This window comes from Labrus bergylta, chromosome 20, assembly GCF_963930695.1.
Source record: "Labrus bergylta chromosome 20, fLabBer1.1, whole genome shotgun sequence".
In the NCBI taxonomy this organism is placed as follows: domain Eukaryota; kingdom Metazoa; phylum Chordata; class Actinopteri; order Labriformes; family Labridae; genus Labrus; species Labrus bergylta.
Window position 1 is genome coordinate 17,088,721 of NC_089214.1, and position 19,603 is coordinate 17,108,323.

The 19,603-nt window shown below is 37.7% G+C and overlaps 1 protein-coding gene across 1 annotated transcript; it reads left to right on the forward strand.

The window, feature by feature from the left end:
- The first annotated feature begins 12,686 nt into the window (after window positions 1-12,686).
- Window positions 12,687-19,292, forward strand: f3a (coagulation factor IIIa). Its single transcript, XM_029278202.2, has 6 exons — window positions 12,687-12,875; window positions 14,788-14,899; window positions 15,623-15,816; window positions 16,313-16,494; window positions 16,580-16,745; window positions 18,556-19,292. The coding sequence occupies exons 1-6, from the start codon at window positions 12,818-12,820 to the stop codon at window positions 18,705-18,707; spliced, it is 864 nt and encodes a 287-aa protein (XP_029134035.2). The 5' UTR covers window positions 12,687-12,817; the 3' UTR covers window positions 18,708-19,292.
- The last annotated feature ends 311 nt before the right edge of the window (window positions 19,293-19,603 follow it).

The following is a 19,603-nucleotide window of genomic DNA, read 5'->3' on the forward strand; positions in this document are numbered from 1 at the left end:
GGGAAATACAAAAGTCAATCATTCAGCGAGAGTCAAAAAGCGTCAAAACACGACCAGATTTCAGCCCATATGTGAAACAGAAAACAACTAAATCATAAACTTCTACTTGTTTTGCTAGGGGCCATTTACATGTAGATGTTTTTGTGTTCAATTCTTAAGATAAAAGTTACAAAATAACCTTGTTATCATTTAACCCCACTGACATCTGTGATGTTGAAATTTCTTTTGAAATAATTATTTTGAGTGTAGATCAGGATTTTGTAGTCTAACATAAAGTACATTTTTTTAAACCTCTGTGCTGCTATGAATAGCAGGAGAAATCATCTCAACAAGATGATCAAATAGGAAAGATTTATTGGAGTGAAAGGAGACAAACAAAGAGTCTCCTGAGCATTTTTTTACAGTGACAACCCCTTCCTACACAGCTAAAGGTGAAATGTAGACTTTTGAGCCTAAACATAACATTCAGCCTGTAAGTATTTTTACAATGCACGTGTGCAGAAGCATGGCTCCTGAATTTTTTCCCATTTTTTTCTTGATTTCTTGATTTCTACAACAAGGAATCAAACATTTTAGTTTTTTTTTTGTTTTTCACTTTTTTTACACTTCACAAAAAACGACTTTTCACAAATGTCATCAAACAGAGGTGAAAGGCAAATATTAACCATATATACTGTTTCACTTTCTTGTAATTTGGATAAACTAAAGATCTGTTAAGTGCAATAAGATTACAAAGAGTAAGGTCTTTTTCCTGCTTTAAAAAAGTGTCTTGAGATAACATTTGTTATGAATTGGCACTATACAAATGAAGATCGATTGATAAATTGTTATGGATGTATGGATTTGAAAAGCCAATAATATTGTAAATGGTAAATGGACTTGAGCTTGTATAGCACTTTTCTAGTCTTCTGACTACTCGTGCTTTTCTACCGCATGTCACACCTACACATTCACACACTGATGACTGAGGTTGCTATGTAGTGAGATCATCAGAAGTATCTAATCCCATTCATACACATTCATACTCAACCGACGAAGCAGTAGGAGCAATTAGGGGTTAAGTGCCCTCGACCTTCCAGTTGAGAGATGACGATTCTACCAACTGAGCCACAGCCGCCCGATGGACTATATTTATCTGTTCCTTACAGAGAATGAGTTAGGACAATAAGGCTGAGGTTGGAAATATAATAATTGGCAAATTTATTTTCTTAAAAAAATTGAAAAAGGTCCTCACACAGACTGAATTAGCCCAACATTTTTTATGAAGTTTTGCTATTATCATTGCTAAGATTAAATGTATATGTGGTTTTATTCCTATTGATGTGTGCTGCATGGTTTTAGTATTGTAGAGAAAGAGAAGATGGAACTATTGCAGGGAGACTCACCAAACTGAGTTAAGGTGGCAGATTGAAGAACAAGAACCTCACAGGTGTAACATGTACTTTTTTAACCCTTTAAGTTTCTCTCATCTGTACATGTGCATGTTTCTGTCTTGTGTTGGTGGGGACCAAAAATACTTCTTATGTTGTCTTTTATCCATTCTGTACTTGATACGCAAATGAGTTTGACAGTTTTATAAAAATAAATCTTTGAACTCACCTATAAGATGTATACTTACATCACAAATACAATAGAATCCATGCTGGTTAGGGGTTATATGACGGGTTAGGGTAGTTGAAGGGCGCAGCGTTCTCTAGGGAACGCTATGAGGGGCATGAGTACTCGGGGGACAATGGGTAATAAAAAGTACTTAAAGACCTCCTTAAAAACACACAAAAGTGTTTTGTAAAATCTCTCTAAGACAATATTAAAATGTGGATAAAAAGGTGACCAGACCACTGTACAGGAGAGGCAGGCGGAGCTCTATTGTTAATTAAAATCCTCTGGTGTCCCAGGGCCTCTGATAAAAACACCTGAGGAGCGCTGAAATAAAATCTAAAAATAGATAGGTTAGGGTTAGGGTTAGGGGTTATATGATGTGAAATTATATTGGAAACATTTCCTAGAGAAGAAAACAAGGAGGCTAATAAGTTTTCTTACTATCTGCCTGCAGAGGTGAAGTGTTTCTCCCATAGGATGTAAATGAAGCAAAGACCACTTTATGTCCTCATGGAGGCGCCATCCCTCCTGAAAATCTCTCCCTTTACTGACATCACTCCGGAGTCTATCCACATGACCATGAAAGGAAGTGGCAGCATAGTGATGGAGGGAGGAGGAGCCTTCCCACACAGCAGCAGCACAATCAAAGCTTGGATCAGAGGCTTTAAACTGTTAAACCCCTGGTGTTGACTCAGCACAGACCCAAGTACAGCATGTGTGATACATTGAATTGAGGTCTTTGCTAAATGGAAATACTCACAGTTTTCTTGAGGGTGATGCAGTGTTCATCCCACATGTCACAGTCATAATAAAAAAAACTAAGGAAAAACATTGTAAAAACCTAGGTGGAGAAAAATCCAAATCACACGTTCTTGCTTTAAGTCCTCCCCCCTCCCCAGATTCAAAGTCCTGTGGGAAATCTGAAAAGCATCAAAAACAGCAGCCTTGCTTATTCCCATCTTTACTGTCAACTGCTGACAGCAGGTAAATCCAATTCTGAAGTCTTTGTTTAGCTTGTTAGTAGTAGTTTCTTAATACTGCTGTAGTGTTGTCAGCAGATTAGTCTGACAATAGATAGAAAATGTGTCAATGCGTCATGTTTTCCTATAACTTCATTAAGGCATGAGCTGTCCGCCAATTTTGGGAACTAACTATAAGTAGAAACATTATTATGAAACAAATATAGAGTAATTGTGTAGGAGGGAATAGAAGGAGTTGTCCAGAAGCTGTCCCTGAATAACGACTTTTATCTTTCATCTTGTACTGTCTGCTTGTGAAGTTAATGTCAGGTTAGTCTTGGACAAGGGAGCGCTTTGCCAAACAAAGAAAAGAAACCTAGCTTGTCTTAAATTAAATCAGCATAAACAGAAAAAATGATTGGATCTGAGAGGAATAAAAAGCATTTCTTAAACCTTTAAAATTTAAACAGTAATCATTGAACTCTATTTCAAGGCCTCCATGAAGTATTTTAAGTGGATCTCTTGACTGAATTGATAAAGTAAAAATATCTGTCCATTTTTTCCATGTGGTCTCTGTCCAAACTTCCACAGCATAACTCTAATGTCACTTCTCATTTAGTATTCAAACATCTGGAACAACAGACCCTGCTATGAAAACTATTCTAAATTACAGGAAATGCTACGAGAAGCTCTGTGAGGGTGGGGTGTTGTGCAGCTCAGTTTTCGGCTGGGAAGCTGCTGAGCCTCTTAAGGGTTAGGGAAAACATATAGCTACATTTGTGGCAGAATCAGAAGTGTTGTTGTTCAGATGAAGACGATAATGTCACAATAACAATACAAATAAAGAGTACATTTGTGATTCATTTGCAACAACTCTTTTTCTAAAACAAAACTGAAATTCTGCTCCCTTACTGTTAAAAGAGCAATATATTCTGGACAAGCTATTAACGTTTTTTTCTTTTCTTTTTTCTTTACTTTGAGTCGTACTCCAGACCACATAAGAGATTAGTTTGGACAACAGGAGGAGTGTAAAGGCAAGGATAATGATGGTTATGAAAAGACATTTGGCGTCACATTCCAAGTAAAAGATGAGTTTAAAGGATCGGATGTTACAGCACTCACAAGTGCGTAACATGACTTGGTTTAGTAGTTCCATGTGATGAAAGCAGCTTTTACAGGAAGTTGAAGAGCTTAAAGTAAGGCACCTATGTCAGAGTCTGGGCATGTAAAACATCCGCAAATCTTTAAAGTCTCATTTACAAGAACATTTTCCAGTCTAGAGCACTGGGGGAGGGGGGGGGGGGATAAATTACTTTTACAGATATACAGTATTTAAAGATGCTGGGCGTTTTTATAAGCTAAATGAAAATAGGGCATACACACTGAAAAGATGTGAAAAATGTCACTGATATGCTGTCAGAAAAGTCATTGAAAATAACGGACTTCACCTGTGTATAATCCATTTAACTAGCCAGGTTATATATGACATTCACTGTCATCACTGTTTTTGCACTTTTACATCTCTTACCTCCAGCAAGTATGTTTACAGTCAGTTGACACGCCTGAAAAAAAGTTGTATTTATTTTTTCATATTTTAGACTAGTAGTAATGTTAAGTTAAATTTGATGTATATACCTCTTCTTATTTTTTTACATTTTAAGTGCTTATTTACTTTGTATCTATTCTTATATTGTTTTATTTGTTCTGATAACCTGCTGCTGTAACACCACAATTTCCCAATTTGAGATCAATAAAGTAATTCTGTCTATCTACATATGACATACCACATGACAAACCAAGAGCAAGGTATTTTTGACTGTTTCCACACACCAAACATTTTCTTAGTCATATCCACTGAGTTATGAGTTCACAGTGGGGCCAAGCAGAAATGGTTTCACAGAAACTCGCAATGTTCCTTACATGGATGTCCAATGTAGATAACAGATTCAAAGAGACGCTTTAGTCAATATGACTCACCCACTGAAGACATTCTAAGTGGCTTTATCTGTCTGTACCTCTGTCATTAAATCGAGTCAGCCGAACAGCACAGGTGTGTCAACATTCATGTGTCTACAGAATAGGGGCAAAGAAACTTTAAGCTCAGTCTGGAAAATGATTGATCTGTGCCGTTAAGATAAAAAGCGACATGAGCTCACCTTTGACACTAAAAAAATATATTCCAGAAAATTTAAACAAAAACCTTCTAAGTAGAGCCCGACCGATTAATTGGCCAGCCGATAATATTGGCAGATATTACCACCAACAATGTAGCCTACAGATATACAGACTGTCCAGTGTCCATTATGCCTGCAGGCCCACCTGACCTCCCATCCTCAATATTTCAGTTCAGAACGGTTCACGTTACTTAAAAACAATGTGACTAGTTACAGTTAGTTGCTACGATCAAAAAGTAACTTACTTACTAACGGAGTTATCGCATTATATACTGCATAGTTACTGCATAGTTAGTTACTTGGAAAGGTAACTCAAGCGTTACTATTTTTGCTTCAATCCTCATATTAATGTTCACGTTATTAAGTGCTCCTGTGGCAGAATTGTGCTGTGACGAGTCGCACATTTCAAACAACACTGTAGCCTAGTCATTCTGAATTATAGGTTTTTTACTAATCAGTTCTCTGAAGGCAACATACTGAACAGTTGATATGAAGCACGTTGCCGAAAACCTACATGTATATCAGTCTATATTCCGGTTTACAGATTGTGGAGCAGGTGTTGTTTTAAATCAAGCCGGCTCCTACTTGAGCTGCACCAGACTCTCTGGAAGCGTGCTTTGTTCTCTTCTTCCTGCACAAACTACAACTTACTGATTTATTCTTGTTGTTCAACTCAAGCAGAGGAAGATAGTTGGTATTTCCGAGACAGAAAGCTCACAGCCGAATGATCACCTGTCTGTGTTTGTTTACAGCGTGCAGCGTTCCTTCTCCCAGGAAGCTACCGAGCTGATCTTAGAGTAAGCTCACTCACTTGTTGTCGGCTGTAATACATGAAGTAGCGAGTAACAAATACTTTTAAATGTCAATGATTATATCAGTGTTATTGAATCTCGTAACTAATTTCTTACAAGTTACTGCAAATAGTCTTAAAAAAAACGTGTTATTCCGAACACTGCTAACTGAAATTCTTTTACCTTTTGCAGTGGATTTCGGAGACATGCTGTTGGATATTGTGGAAGCTTAGCTCAAGGCTGCTAACTAGATACAGGCTATTTCCTTAAATTCATATGCCAATGTTGATTGTAAAGTGAGTTTGAATGATTAAAAATAAGTTGTTAAAGGCTTAATATGCGGTTTTCACACTTCAATGTAATAGAAATCAAGTATATCCTCTGAAAATAACTCTGTGAGTCATGACTGTCTACAATGGGTGTAACACTCAAGTCCCACTGTCTGTGATGCTTTCAGAGTTTTCAGAGTCCTATCTTCTCTTTGTTTACATCGCCAGGACGGCCGGCTGACTCCTCCCCTCATGTATAAAAGTTGTTTAATTGAGGGACTAGAGAAAAGAAGAATAACATACTGTACTCACTGCTTAACTGTGTTTCTAGATCGCGCTCATTTCAGGTAAATTTACATGCAGTGTGAAGATACGAGCATAATAAAGATCGCTAGCATTAGCATGCTAACACAACAATGCAGCACGAGTTGTTTTGGTTTCATACTGGTGCTCAAGGGCGACATCTGCTGGATGAAAAAATCGCTTTGTAAGCCTTTAACTAGTTTAAACAAATTTTTGAATCTGAGAAATGTGAACCCGCTAAAATATGGTTACACTTCAAATACAGCCCTTATCAGTTTTGATAAGAAATACAGCCTCCTCAGGTAGCTTCTATCAGGTTTCTATCATCCGTAAAGAAATGCAAATTCCTTGAGTAAGACACTAGTGGCATCTTTCGTATATCTACAGACACTAGTCACATGCATAAGTGGAAACTAGGCGTTAAAGGAAAGGAGAGCTGACACTCTGATTGGTTTTATTCATCTTACACCCAAAACACATGTATAGCCTAATCGTCTTTGCACTCTGCGCATGTCATTGTTCGCTGCATAACTAGTTAAATATAGGCAGAGAAACCACCAAATCACTTTTCGTCAAGAGCTTTAGACAGGTCACTTCACACCATCAAAATGCAGCCCATAGTGTTCAGCTCTTTTAGTACATTTATTTTTTATGTGTAATATTTTCTTTTATACTCTGGTATACCGTATTTTTCATTTGAATAATATTTTTGTCATGTAAGGATACCCTAACTCATAGTTAATTCATTTAGACCTCATTATGATGCGGGAAACAACCTTACAGGTAAAAAGCTGATGTTATCTAGGGTCATGCTAACATTTATCTAGAATGTTCAACCATCCCCCATGTTTCCCAGACAATTATGTCTTAATCTCTTTGAAAAAGTATTGTGCATTCCTTACAGCCATCCCACAACAGGGAGCAGGGTTTACTGGTACCATTGCCCTGCACAGTCACAATATCTCTCTATCTGATTCAACTCCTTCTCTTATACTGGTTTTGGAAACAAGGTGCAGCCATTCATGTTTCAGCAGGTTGAACACCCAACATTATAACATACCAAACAGCCCTTCTAAGCATTCCTGGGCAAGCTGGGGCATCATGCACCAACTCACTTTAACAATGAAACTTCACAAACCTCAGTTTAGTACTGTAGCATTTCAAACTACACAATGAGGCTACCAGGATTTTGATTATGAGAAATTTCAGTTACCTGAGCTATTGTTTAAAGCATGTCCCCCACACATCAGTGGTTATGACAAAAATAATAAATTCTTGGCCAGTCTTTAACTGCACACACACATAAAACGTGCAGGAATCTTTCCTTAGATATGACTCGTCCGGTAAAGCTTTTAGAAACAAAGCATGATAATATATCTTGGCTTAGGAGAACAGGACAGGATGTACATCATGTCCAACTTGTTATTACAGGAAGGGCTGTCTGCATAAAACGTATTACTTGTACTTCATTAATGGTACTACACCTCTCATACCAGTGAACAGACCATGTTTGTGCTGAGTTGTCGTGTTGGTTGGAAACTGGAAGCAGAACTATGCACCGCAGTGACTGTGCAGTGTTGTAATTGGAAATGGTGCAAAACTAGACAGGAAAAGGAAATTTGACCAAAACATTAGTGCAATAACATCCTAGGCCTCACATAGTCAGGTCTGTGTTGGTGATCATAACTCACTATGTGTGCACACATAGTTGGTGTAGTGAGAATATTTAACTGGGGCCAAACATGCTGTGTGAAACTATTTTAATCTGAGGGTGGAACTTTCTCCTCAATTTGTGAAGCAGAAGAATGACAAATAAAACAAATTAAAAGCTCTGACTGTCATAATTTCACAGTTGGCTGTAATGTTTACTTTTTGACTTACATCACATGATATAAGGTAAAGGTAAAGTCCCCACCTGCAGTTGGATGACTTGATGATGTATGCAGATGAGGACGAGCACGTTAGATGAATTCCACTAGCCTGTTTAGATTCTGTTGTCTAATACACAAAATACTCTGATCTGCTACCACAAAGAGGATCTCATTCTTAGTGACATACCAGTACAATACCAGTGCTATGGTTAACTTACAGAACTGAATCTGGAATTAATCACAACAAAGAAGTACAGTATTGTTGCATAACATCAAATGAATCCCTCATTTTTGGTGTGTGTTCTACACTAGATTAATATATTTAAAAGCCACAGCGAAGCCGGACACCTGAATTTGTTGTTTACCTTTACACATAGAAAGTCATTGCCAGCATGAATATTGAAACAAACAAAAGAATGCTTGCCTCGTTCCTCTTGGAAAGGCAAGCTTTACATATGTCTTTTACCTGCAGCTTGATTTTATTCTCAGAAAAAAATGAAGAAAAAAACAAACAAAAAAGGTAACATAGTAAAGGATAGTTGAACACCTTAAAATATTTGTACAGCTTTGCTCTATGGTGAGAGAGCCCTTTGAGCATCCAATGAAAGTGAGACATGATAAGCTCTGACTTTTGTTGTTAAAAGACCATATAATAATATAATATATAATTTATTTAAACTAAGGGGTTTTATTTCTCAACTTGTTCTGGTTCAATGGCCAATTCAGTTTACACAAACAAATATTTATTAGTCAATCTCCCCCCTATATAAGGGTCCGTTTATGTAAAGTAGATGACATGTTATTGTATGATATGAATATTATTTTCCCTATGCCAAAAGAAAAGGCTCCATAGAACACTCTGAGCGCTGTTCTCCAGTCAGTCTTTATCTGTATGCGGGGAATTTAACACCTCAGCACTTCAAACTCCACAGAGCTGAGGCTGGATTTGGTTCAGCATTGTTATCAGCCACTCCCTGCGGGTTGAGAACTGCACCATTAAACCTTTATCACACAAGTACTGTTACCTTACAGTGATTTCTAACCTTTTGGAAAGTGCATTCTGATCATATATTTCAGCTTTCGACTTGTGTAGGGCAATAACCAGCATATATTGCAGTCAGAAACTGCCATTTCAGGCTCCACCTGGGAGAAACACACTACGCTGTACTGTTCAAATAATCAAGTTTCACTAATTGTGGACCCCTCCAAACACCATTGTGCTGTTTTCACTCCCAGACAGATAATTCCTCTTCATTTTCCTTTAGTGGTTTTCACACTAATAATGCATGATACGCATTGCAGGGCAACAAGAGTGAGTGCTGTCAGATGGGGCCCCCTTAGGGAGGTTTCCTACTGTCATTGCAACATTTGCACAGTTTGAACTGCTGTGGTTTAAAGTTTGTCAGCCCTCGGGGGGCCCCTGAGGCCCCAAGCAGTTGCCTGCCTTGCCTGTTGACAAGCAGCGCCTCTGATTCATTTGAAAAACAATCACAGGACTAACCACCCAATAGACAAAGTCCAAGCTTCAAGTCCATTGTTAATGATGCCGTCTTTTTACAACATTCACTTCAGTCTGTAACGTCGTCCTGCTTGACTTCTAAGACTAAATGTAAACAAACTGTGATTTTCAACACTTACTTCTTTGTCTTGGGCAGATATAGTTAAATGAGCTTGCATGCTGTTGGAGCCATAATGTGTATTTTTACCTCAGTTGATTATTTGTTACATTTTGCTCCTTATATGGGTTTTATATTATTTCCGGTAATTAGCAGTGGTTGACCTTATTTTTACCTGTGCATTGTAGGTGGCGGGAGGCTAGACGAAGAGGGTGAGTCTGAAATATTTTCTGTTGACTGTCATCGTCGTTATCTTTATCATCATCATCTTTTGGACCTTTTGTTCAGAATAATTTTTTCCCTTTTTTGTTTAATAAATCTACCAACATATCTGGACTTTTGGAATTTGTTATATGAACGAGTCACAGGTACAGGTCCACTTAGTCTCAGTGCAGCATTTTATATTGAGGCACAATACATGCCATTTTGCATTCAACATGTTTGACATCTTAGATTTATACAGGTATGCGTGTTTGTTCTTTCTTTCAGATCAAACTCATCCAGCATGTTTTTTTAACAATTGAAATTCAAACTAGTGGTGTGAACAACACATTCATCTGCATGCAAGTGTTGATGGCTGCTTGTACTTTAGAGCTCTAGGGTCAGGCTTTTAACTATACGATAACTAACGAGCTAACCATAACAGGAAGTCTTGGATGACGTCCATTCTCAGAGGCCTTTGTTTCTCTCCAAGAATCAAGGAAGACATTTCCCCTTCCTTGGACCTTAAAACAAACATGAAGAGTGAAGATGTTACATGAGGAGAAAATCCACTTCTCTAAATGACACTAATGGAAACAACAATTTTCCACAGTCTTGCATTTGCAGTATCAGTAATTGACAATTTATCAAGGAGTGATTTCTGAAGAACTCCTTTAGGGAAGTGTAAGCTGTTGTCATTTTGCCTTCTCTTTCAGTGCTTAAGTGATTGTGAGGAAACCCTAGATCTATACTGTGTATGAAACCAAATTCAAATCACACTAATATTTTAAAATCTTTTTTATCTTCTATTTTGTGTACCAAATTAACTGTTTAGATTTTAGTTACCTTATCAACAAATCAATGATTACTGCACATTTGAACAAAATACAGATATATATTCCAACATATCTAAAAAATGATCTGAGTTTAAAGATTGGATATAACATGCATACATTAATAAAGTCATGTGAAGTCTGTCTGACATCATGTACAAACTCTGGCCTCAGATCTGACAGTATTCAGTTTACTGTAAAAGAGATTGGGGCGCTGCGGGCACAGTGGTTAGTGCGCACACCCCATGTGTGGAGGCTAGGGTTCTCCAAGCTGGCGGCCCCCAGTTCAAATCCGACCTGTGGCTCCTTTCCCGCATGTCATTCCCCACTCTCTCTCTCTGATTTACAACTCTATCCACTGTCCTATCTCTCCAATACGGGCATAAAAAGCCAAAAATAAATCTTTAAAAACAAGAAAAGAGCATAACCAGTGCAGGTCTTTTCAAACAGTTCTGTGGTTTTATTTTTTATTTCTGTTAGTTAATCAGTCCTGAGCCTTCTCAGCCCAGGAATTCATTCTGTTTTTTTAAAAGATTATTTTTAGGTGTGCGACCAGAGTGACAAGGACTGTAGCCTCTGGGGCGCCTGCTTTACCGACTGAGAAACCAGCGTCCCTGCATTCACATTTTCCAAACTGTTCCACTGAGGGGAAAAAAACCATTATGTTTCTTCATTGTTAGGCATTGCACAATATCCTAAAATAAAAGACAATACTATCTCAATTGTATTTTTTAATCAGTACTTTGGATTATCTTGAAATTCTGCTGAAATTGTGTCACTGGTCTGTGGTTGCTTAGAGATCACTTCCTATTTACTATGGTGTACCAGAATTACTGTCTACTTTACTCCTATCCAGTTTTTGAGTGGAGAATATCTACATTGTGTCTAATTTGTGTGAGCATCATATATATAATCTTTTTTTTATAGGTCAAATGATACCAAAACTCTCTGTAGGGCTACAAAGTGTACCTTTACATAATGAGACAATGAATCTGGCTTGTCGAGGACAGAGTAAAATAAAATGAAAGTAGAAGGACTAGTAGGTGATGACATATTATTATACTGTAGGTTCCTTTGATTTCAAAGCCACAGACCGCTGCAGCTTGGCCCCTCACTAAAGACTTAAAGGGGGAAGAGGGGGGGGAGTGTAATAGGGTTGGGGGCCAACAAATGGCACAGTGCCAGACAATTACAAACTTCTGTTAGGCACTGCAGTACTTTAGCATACAGAAGTAACTTTAATGATAATTAAAACAGACTTCAGAAAAGTATTCTGTTTTTCCTGGGCTTTATGCTACTGGAGTAAATACAGTGAATCTTTTCTTCCTTAAAAAAAGGCTTGAGACCACCGCGTGAACTAATCGTCGATGGCATTTCTGTGCCTGGAAATCTAAACAACTGAGTCTATAAATAGAAGCCCAGTTCATCCACTGGAGCTGTTTGCTGTGTGAGTGGCTGTCTTGACTCATGTACAGAACTGCAGTGGTCCATATGGTCCAGACAAAGTCATCAGTATGAACCCAGTTTGTCTGGGGGGGGAGAGAGAGCTATTCTTTCCACTATTCTGTCACAGAGTATTAATATGATGTTGTGGTCAACAGCACGTGTTTTTTTTAACTGACTACAATATGGGTGTGATATTGATTGATTAATAGACAGACAGACAGACAGACAGACAGGTACACGTGTGTGTGACTTGAAGCTGAAACTAATACTAAAAAATAGGCATGAAAATAATTTATGAAAATAGTGTTGAGGTAATGATGTTCCCCTGCAGGTTACTCAGGAGGTTTTGTTATAAGGTCTGGTATTTTGCAGAAAAGCTTCATCTGAATTAGCCATGTGGTTGACTTTTCAGTGTAGTGGAAATAGCAGTGAATCTGGAGAATACCCTCACTGTATCCGCTGAATGACCTCGGCAGGAGAGGCACGTATGTAGTGTGTACGTGTGTATATGTGTGTGTGTGTGTGTGTGTGTGTGTGTGTGTGTAATACTGCCCAGTCTGGTGACGCCACTGCCGGACGATCCTTATTTGGGCAGCCTTGAAACGGTTACATTGCTGTAACCAGCGGTGAAGCATTCATAACTCGTACTCAGTGCCTGTGTTACTTCCATTCAGGACTAAACAGCGAGAGGACTCCGAGACATATAAACCTAAACCTGATCGGGACGACAACACGAGATTGGAACTTAAGCCGTCATGAGATCATCAGCAGCTCCGTGTATTGTGATCCTTTTCTTCACTCTCTCTGCTTCAGGTGGGTCCTGGCTGCTTGTCCCATTGACTCCGTTTATCCTGCAACCCATAGCCCAAGGAAAGTCCAATAATATGTATCTTTTCTCCAGATTAATTTCAACATCATTAGTAGCGTGGTAATTCTACGATAGTATAGGGTCATGGAAGGAGGAGTGTAATAAAAATAAATTAGTTTTATTATGTTTTTAATTCATGCAGGCTAAAATCATTTCAAAGAAGAAGAGAACAGGGAGAAAAAAAGTAATAATAATCATTATTATTATTATTATTATTATTATTGTTATTAATAATAAGAATAAGAAAAATTACATTACATTTCTAAAAAATTTCACTTGAAATACCTTGTCTATGTGATTTTGCAAAATAATCTTTATTTGTTTTTAAATACACTTCTGCTTATTATGCTACAGTAAATTGTAAGTTTGTATTCAAAAGTAAGAAACAACACACTACTGTATTGCATAACAAAGGGAAAGCTGTGTGTTTCAAAGTATTGCTGGATTGCAGTCTTGGGGATTTCCTCGTACAATGGAAAAAAAAAAACGTTTTTAGCCTTGCACCATGAAATGATGAAACGTCAATCTTTTGTTTTGAAAAAAAGCACAGTGAAAAATTAAATAATACACTTTTGATTGTTTGTGATGGTAGTAAGAGAATAGTACAATTTGTTATGAGTATTAATACAAGAAGAAAATGTGTTTTTATTTGTCATATTTGCTTTAAAAGCATCCCTGTAAATGTTTTTTGACTTAAATCTCACAAATAAGGAGTAAAATAAAATATGATCTTAACAACAGTGGAGAGTAGTGCTGCAGAGGTGTTGACCATACAAATACAGAATATTAAGATGTGGAAGGGGGCAATCACACGCTTATGGATATGAAAGAAAAGGTTAAATGTTTTAAAATCACACCCCCAAAAAGACTTCATCTTAATGTCGGTAGCCGTATTAAATAAAAACTTTCTGCACTATAGCCAGCTGCGTGCGGCTAACCTTTTTCAAACTCACAATCTCACTATTAACCTTTCTCTTAATGTTAGTGTTTTCAATCATAGTGTTTCATTCTTGTGACTCTTTAAAAATCAGAAATATGATGGAATAACATTCAATGCATCATAATGAGAGTAAACAGAGTTTTAATGATTTCCCAGCACTTTTTTAAATTAATTTGTATTACATTAGCTGCACAGGCATCATTAAGTGCCAGATCAACTTTTTGGTCAAGCACATTTTGAGGAATTATTTGACCCTTAAAATTATTTTTTTGAATTTATTCATTTACAGAATTCTGTTGAGTAAGGTCTCAGTTTCAATTTTTAAAAAAATATTTTGTGGTTCCTTTAAACGTATTGCCAGACAGAACACACATGTCAAGTGTGATTTCTCACATTTCTGTTATCCCGGTTCAAACGGGACTGAAAAGGCTCACAGTTGCAAAAAACGGTGATAACCAGAGGATTTTATAGCATTCCTCATCCAAGTGGAAGAGAAGGCCAGGTCAGGTTGAGTGGAGTTCAACACATCTATGAGTAAGATGCATTGACTGAAAATATTGTTTCCAAAAGCTCGAGCGAGAATAAGACCTTATCAACATAGTATACATGGAGCGCACAAGAAGAATTAAGTACACTATGAAGAATACAGTTGAGTGTTAATAAAAATTAAGGGTCTATCTAAAAATATTTTCACCTAGTCCTTTCTTGTGGTTTTACTGGGAAATGACTTAATCTGTGTGACAAAGTCCCTCCCCACTCAGCTTCTTGAAAGCCTCACACTAAATGTATGAGTCACTGCAACCGCAAAGTGGTTGCCTTTATACATGACGTGTTTTGTATGAATTGGATTATTTGGTTTAAAGGTGATAGAAAAGTCTCTTACACGTTTTTTTGTTTCTTTTTTTTTTTTTTTACAGGCTCCTATCCCAAAGCACAGAATGTCACTTGGAAATCAACCAACTTTAAAACTATTTTGACATGGCAGCCTAAGCCATCATCCGATTACTCCTACACAGTAGAATTTTCTACGTAAGTACCCAGAGCCAAACCCTTACCTGTTAGTCTCTTCAAGAAAAAGCATTTAACACCCAGCTGAGGATTCAGCGTGTTAGCTTATAGACTGTAGCCCATTCCCCTTTGCTCCATGGGTAAATTACAGAAAAGAATAAGGGCAGCAGGGCGTGGAAATACTTCATTTTCAAAAAGCTTTACTGGAGTGTTGATATAAAGGTAAGCATACAAAGTTGGTTTTCATTGTATTCAGAACATTTTAAATGATTCTTATGACATTTGCATTTATTGCACAGATAGACATGATATATGTGGAAAGGAGAGAGGCGATGACTAGCATGAAAGGGTGGATGCTATAAGGAATCAGAATCTTAATTGGGGACACTAATGGAGCTCTCTGAAGCCCCTAGAGGCTAGACATAAAGAAGAGATTACTAAAAAGTACACAACACTTAAAGATTAAATAAAAGCAAAGGAAATTGTCAATAATATTGTAAATTAAATTATACAAACTTTAATTTAGAAATGCAAACGAACAACCGTATGTTACTGAAAAGTAAAACTCTCTTTTGTGCTCTGATTGATCTTGAATTTACTTTCTTGTCTACACTTGTAGACTTTGAGCAGCAACACCACACTCATAGGTATGCCGCTCTTTCTTGAGGCCGTGCATAATTTACCTCCTGTCTAATTTCTGGGACTTTTGTATCTAACAGTCATTGTCTGTGTGTATTTCTGCAGGCTTAGCGGCAACAAAGAGGTGAACGCTCACTGTATCCGGACCTTCGGGACGGTGTGCGATCTGTCCAGCTCTTTGACTGACTTGAAAACCTGCTACACGGCAGATGTAAAGTCTGTACCCCTGCCTGGAGCCACCTCTGACCTCATTGAGTTCCCTTACACCAGCTCACCACGATTCTGCCCTTACCAAGACAGTAGGTTGTTTTGCTACAAGAGTTTGTCTTTGAATCAACATATAAGTTTAAGTATTAAGATTTCACCGATGCAATACAGTCTTACTATAACTAACACTGTTCTGATGCATTTTCAAGCAGGTCAATGCAGGATAAGAGCCATTAATCATATTTAACAGATAGCGGAGCAAGGGCCGTTAAAAAATACTGTAAGGGCCTTTCAATTAAACAACAGATATATCATGTTAAACATCATTAAAAAAGAGGTAATGTAAAAGTAAACAAAGATGTTTCAATAGCAAAAGTGTAAGCGTTAGTCGCTGTTGAAGAACCCTTCGTGTTCCTGCAGATTTAATGTGTTAGGATGAGGATAGTCATTTAGGGTTTCAGTCTTAAACTTAACAAACTTCTTTTCTTCACCAAAGGACCCTGAACAGTGTTTTGTTTTCAGAGGTACAAGCACATGTAACTCCTGTTCGCTGGTTAACAAACTGTGATTCTGTTTTTTCCTCCAAAGCTGATATAGGCAAACCTGAGTTCAAGTTGACTGTAAGTGAGGACAAAAGGACCACAACCCTGCATGTGACTGACCCACTCACAGCCATATTCAAAGATGACCGCCAGCTGAACATCAGGGATATCTACTCTGACGAGCTACAGTACTATGTCACCTATCGGAAAAACAAGAGCACCGGCAAGGTGAGTAGCAGCCTTGCAATGTAAGCCTTAAAAAACATTGAACAGACAATATGAACAACATATTTCCTTTCTTCCTTGTCTGCAGAAAGAAAAGACCTCTAAGAGTAACGTGATAGAGATTACCGGACTGGACAAGGGAGAGAGCTACTGCTTCAACGTTCAAGCTTTCATCCCCAGTCGCAACGGTGACAAGGACAAAGGAGAGCTTAGTGTAACCCAGTGCACTAATGACGACCAGTCATTCTTTAAAGGTAAGGTGGCCTGATGTGGTGCGTCTTAGAGAAGCCATGATTTAGTCAAATCTATCCTAAAAAAAAAAAATTAAAAAAACCCTCTCGGGACACAAGACATGCTTTTGTAAAACCTGGGTGGTGATCACGCCAGCTGTCTCAATTTGCATGGAAAAAAAGCAGATTGGAAAAATGTTACAATTGCTTCATGCACTACAGACTGTACAAGATGTTGTGCATGCGCATGTCTCATGGCTCCAGTTCAAAGTCTAAACAGAATTCTAACAATAAACAAACGTGATTTCAAAGCTGAGGAAAAAACATGTTACAGATTTTATCAACTGTGCTTTGCTGTTGCTTAATTTATCTCATGGGAATGCAATGAGAGTGTATTTTCTATGAAAACTGTAGCGCACAGTCTTATTCAGTGTTATGGATGATTGATATGGATAGGTGCAGTTAAAACAAGACGGGACAGGACCCTGTTGTTTCTTGACTGTAGCACGTCTGGGTATGGAGCAACACAAATCTGAACACAATACCAGTCAAGCTAGATTAACCTACCCTGGAAACAAGAGATAGCTTGTCTTCTTGTTTTGAGTAACTCTTTGGTATGTCACACGAAGCTCTCCTGCAATGGAAAGACCTTTAAAATAAACCAGAATAACTAGTCCCTTCACAGGCTCAACTAAAATCAGGGCAGATTTTAGGATCAGTATTACATTTTTTTCCCCCTGAAACATTGTTTCCCAGTGAAATTAAATTGCACAGAGGGAGACTTCTGAATGTGTGGTGGTGCTGTGGTAAGCACCAAGTCTCACAGCAGAAAGGTTCCTGGTTCAAATCCCTTTCAGACAGGGCCTTTCTGTGTGATTTTTTTTGCATGTTCTCGTCATACATGTGTGACTTCCCTCTGGGTACTCTGGCTTCCTCCCACAGTCCAAACTCATGCATTTTGTGTTAATTGGTGACTCTAAATTGGCCATAGGTGTGTGTGAAATGTGGTTTGTCTCTGTATGTCAGCCCTTTGATCGACTGGCAAACTGTCCAGCGGGTGCCCTGCCTTTCTCCCAATGGCAGCTGGGATCGGCTCCGGCCCCCCCCCCCGTGACCCAGAACAGGTGGCCCTATAGATAATGGATGGATGTAAACTTATTTGTTTCATATAGTCATATATTACGCTCTTGTCCTGCTGCTCAGCTCTTGGTTGAATTATCCTTGACAGAGCCCTTTGAGTAGTCAGAAGACTAGAAAAGCGATATACAAGCTCAAGTCCATTTACCATTCCATCTATAAGAACAGGACAGACAATCTTAATAATATCAACAGACGTCTGATGAAAATGAAAGACCTTACTGGGTATATGTTTTAGTAATTCAAAACATTTTTGCTTTAATTCGCATCATTGAGTTTTATGTGACATGTTTTTACATTAGACTGACAGTCATGGCATATAATGGATGAAAAAAAATAAAGGTTAGAGGTTTTATTCATCCTCAGGATAAAACCTTAAATTTGCATGATAATAATATAATTCTTCTTATGTTCTTTAGCAAATTTAAAATAAGTATTAAACACAAAATAAATAGTTATCTATGCTTTTATACAGCAAACAAAAAATAACATTTGCACGCCCAAAAAAAGACACTGAACACGCCCAACAAGTCTGATAGTCATGGTGTGTTCCCAAAGCATGTTCTATCTTGTTCCTTCCTTCATTTTTCTCCGACATTGTCCAAAATTCAATGAGAACACAATAAGAACTTAAGACTCCTGTTTGAATGTATTGATAACTACTACTCAATTAAAGGCTAATTCTTTTTTCTTCTAGTGTATTCAGTGGCTGTAATCGCCGCTGCCATCTTCCTCATCTTGCTGCTGATTGGCCTCATCGTTGCTGTCACAGTGGTCTGCTACAAATGCCGGGTGAAAGCTCTGAAAAAAGGGAATAAAGAATCAGAATCACCACTGCGGAATGTATAGAGTTTGTTTTTCATCTAAGATCAAGTCTGACATTTCATTTTCAAACACTGGAATCAATCCTTCTTTTAGTTTCTGTGAAACTGTCTCTGAATAAAAAAAAGACATATTTGATTTAGTCTTTGTTTTCTGATGCTGCAGAAAAAGAGTAATTATAAAAACAATGTTTGGGCACTGCGGGCTTTCACACTACCAACAGATTGTATGTTGTATTTCACTTCTTAGACTACTTTGTACAGAAAAAGATATTTAAGAGACTGTAGAATGCAACATTTCTATGAAAAATCAAGGCCTAGTACGATCATGTTTGTATGCAGTGCTTTATTTATTGCTTTAGATGAAATGTACATGTATTTATATGATGCTGTTTTATACTTTAGATACTGATCATTTTTTGTAAAAAGTAACAAATTCCATGCCAACACTGTTAAATGATGGATGTTTAGAATTTATTGTCAGTCATTTTGGTTATGTAGATTGGTCTAACAGTGATGCAAACCATAGAACTGATAATATTGCTTGATGATGATGAGTTCTGTAAGGAAAGATCTGTGAGTGTGCATTAAATGCAGCAGGAATAAAAAGGGATCAGTCTGGTGTCTTTGAATTCAACACACAACATTTATGAATAGGCTAAGCTTTTGCTTTTCGCCTTCCCTCATTGTGGAGTCATCATAGGGTAGCATACCAAAAATAGCATTTGGTTTGGTAGTGACATAGGACATTATTTCACAATGGGATTCAGGATTTCCCCTTCTTAAAAATGTTTCCTTCACAGCAGCCTTTTCCTAACATACTGTCTGAGCACGTCTAAGATATCAAATATGGATGATGAAAATCAGCCTTTTTTTTTCTTCCAACAATGAAACTTAAACTAAATCATCTCCACTATGTACATA

Coding starts and splice junctions, on each gene's coding strand:
- f3a (XM_029278202.2), top strand. CDS start 12,818: ATGAGATCATCAGCAGCTCCGTGTATTGTGATCCTTTTCTTCACTCTC. Junction 15,817..16,312: donor ATTCTGCCCTTACCAAGACA/GTAGGTTGTTTT, acceptor TTTCCTCCAAAG/CTGATATAGGCAAACCTGAG. Junction 16,495..16,579: donor AAAACAAGAGCACCGGCAAG/GTGAGTAGCAGC, acceptor CCTTGTCTGCAG/AAAGAAAAGACCTCTAAGAG.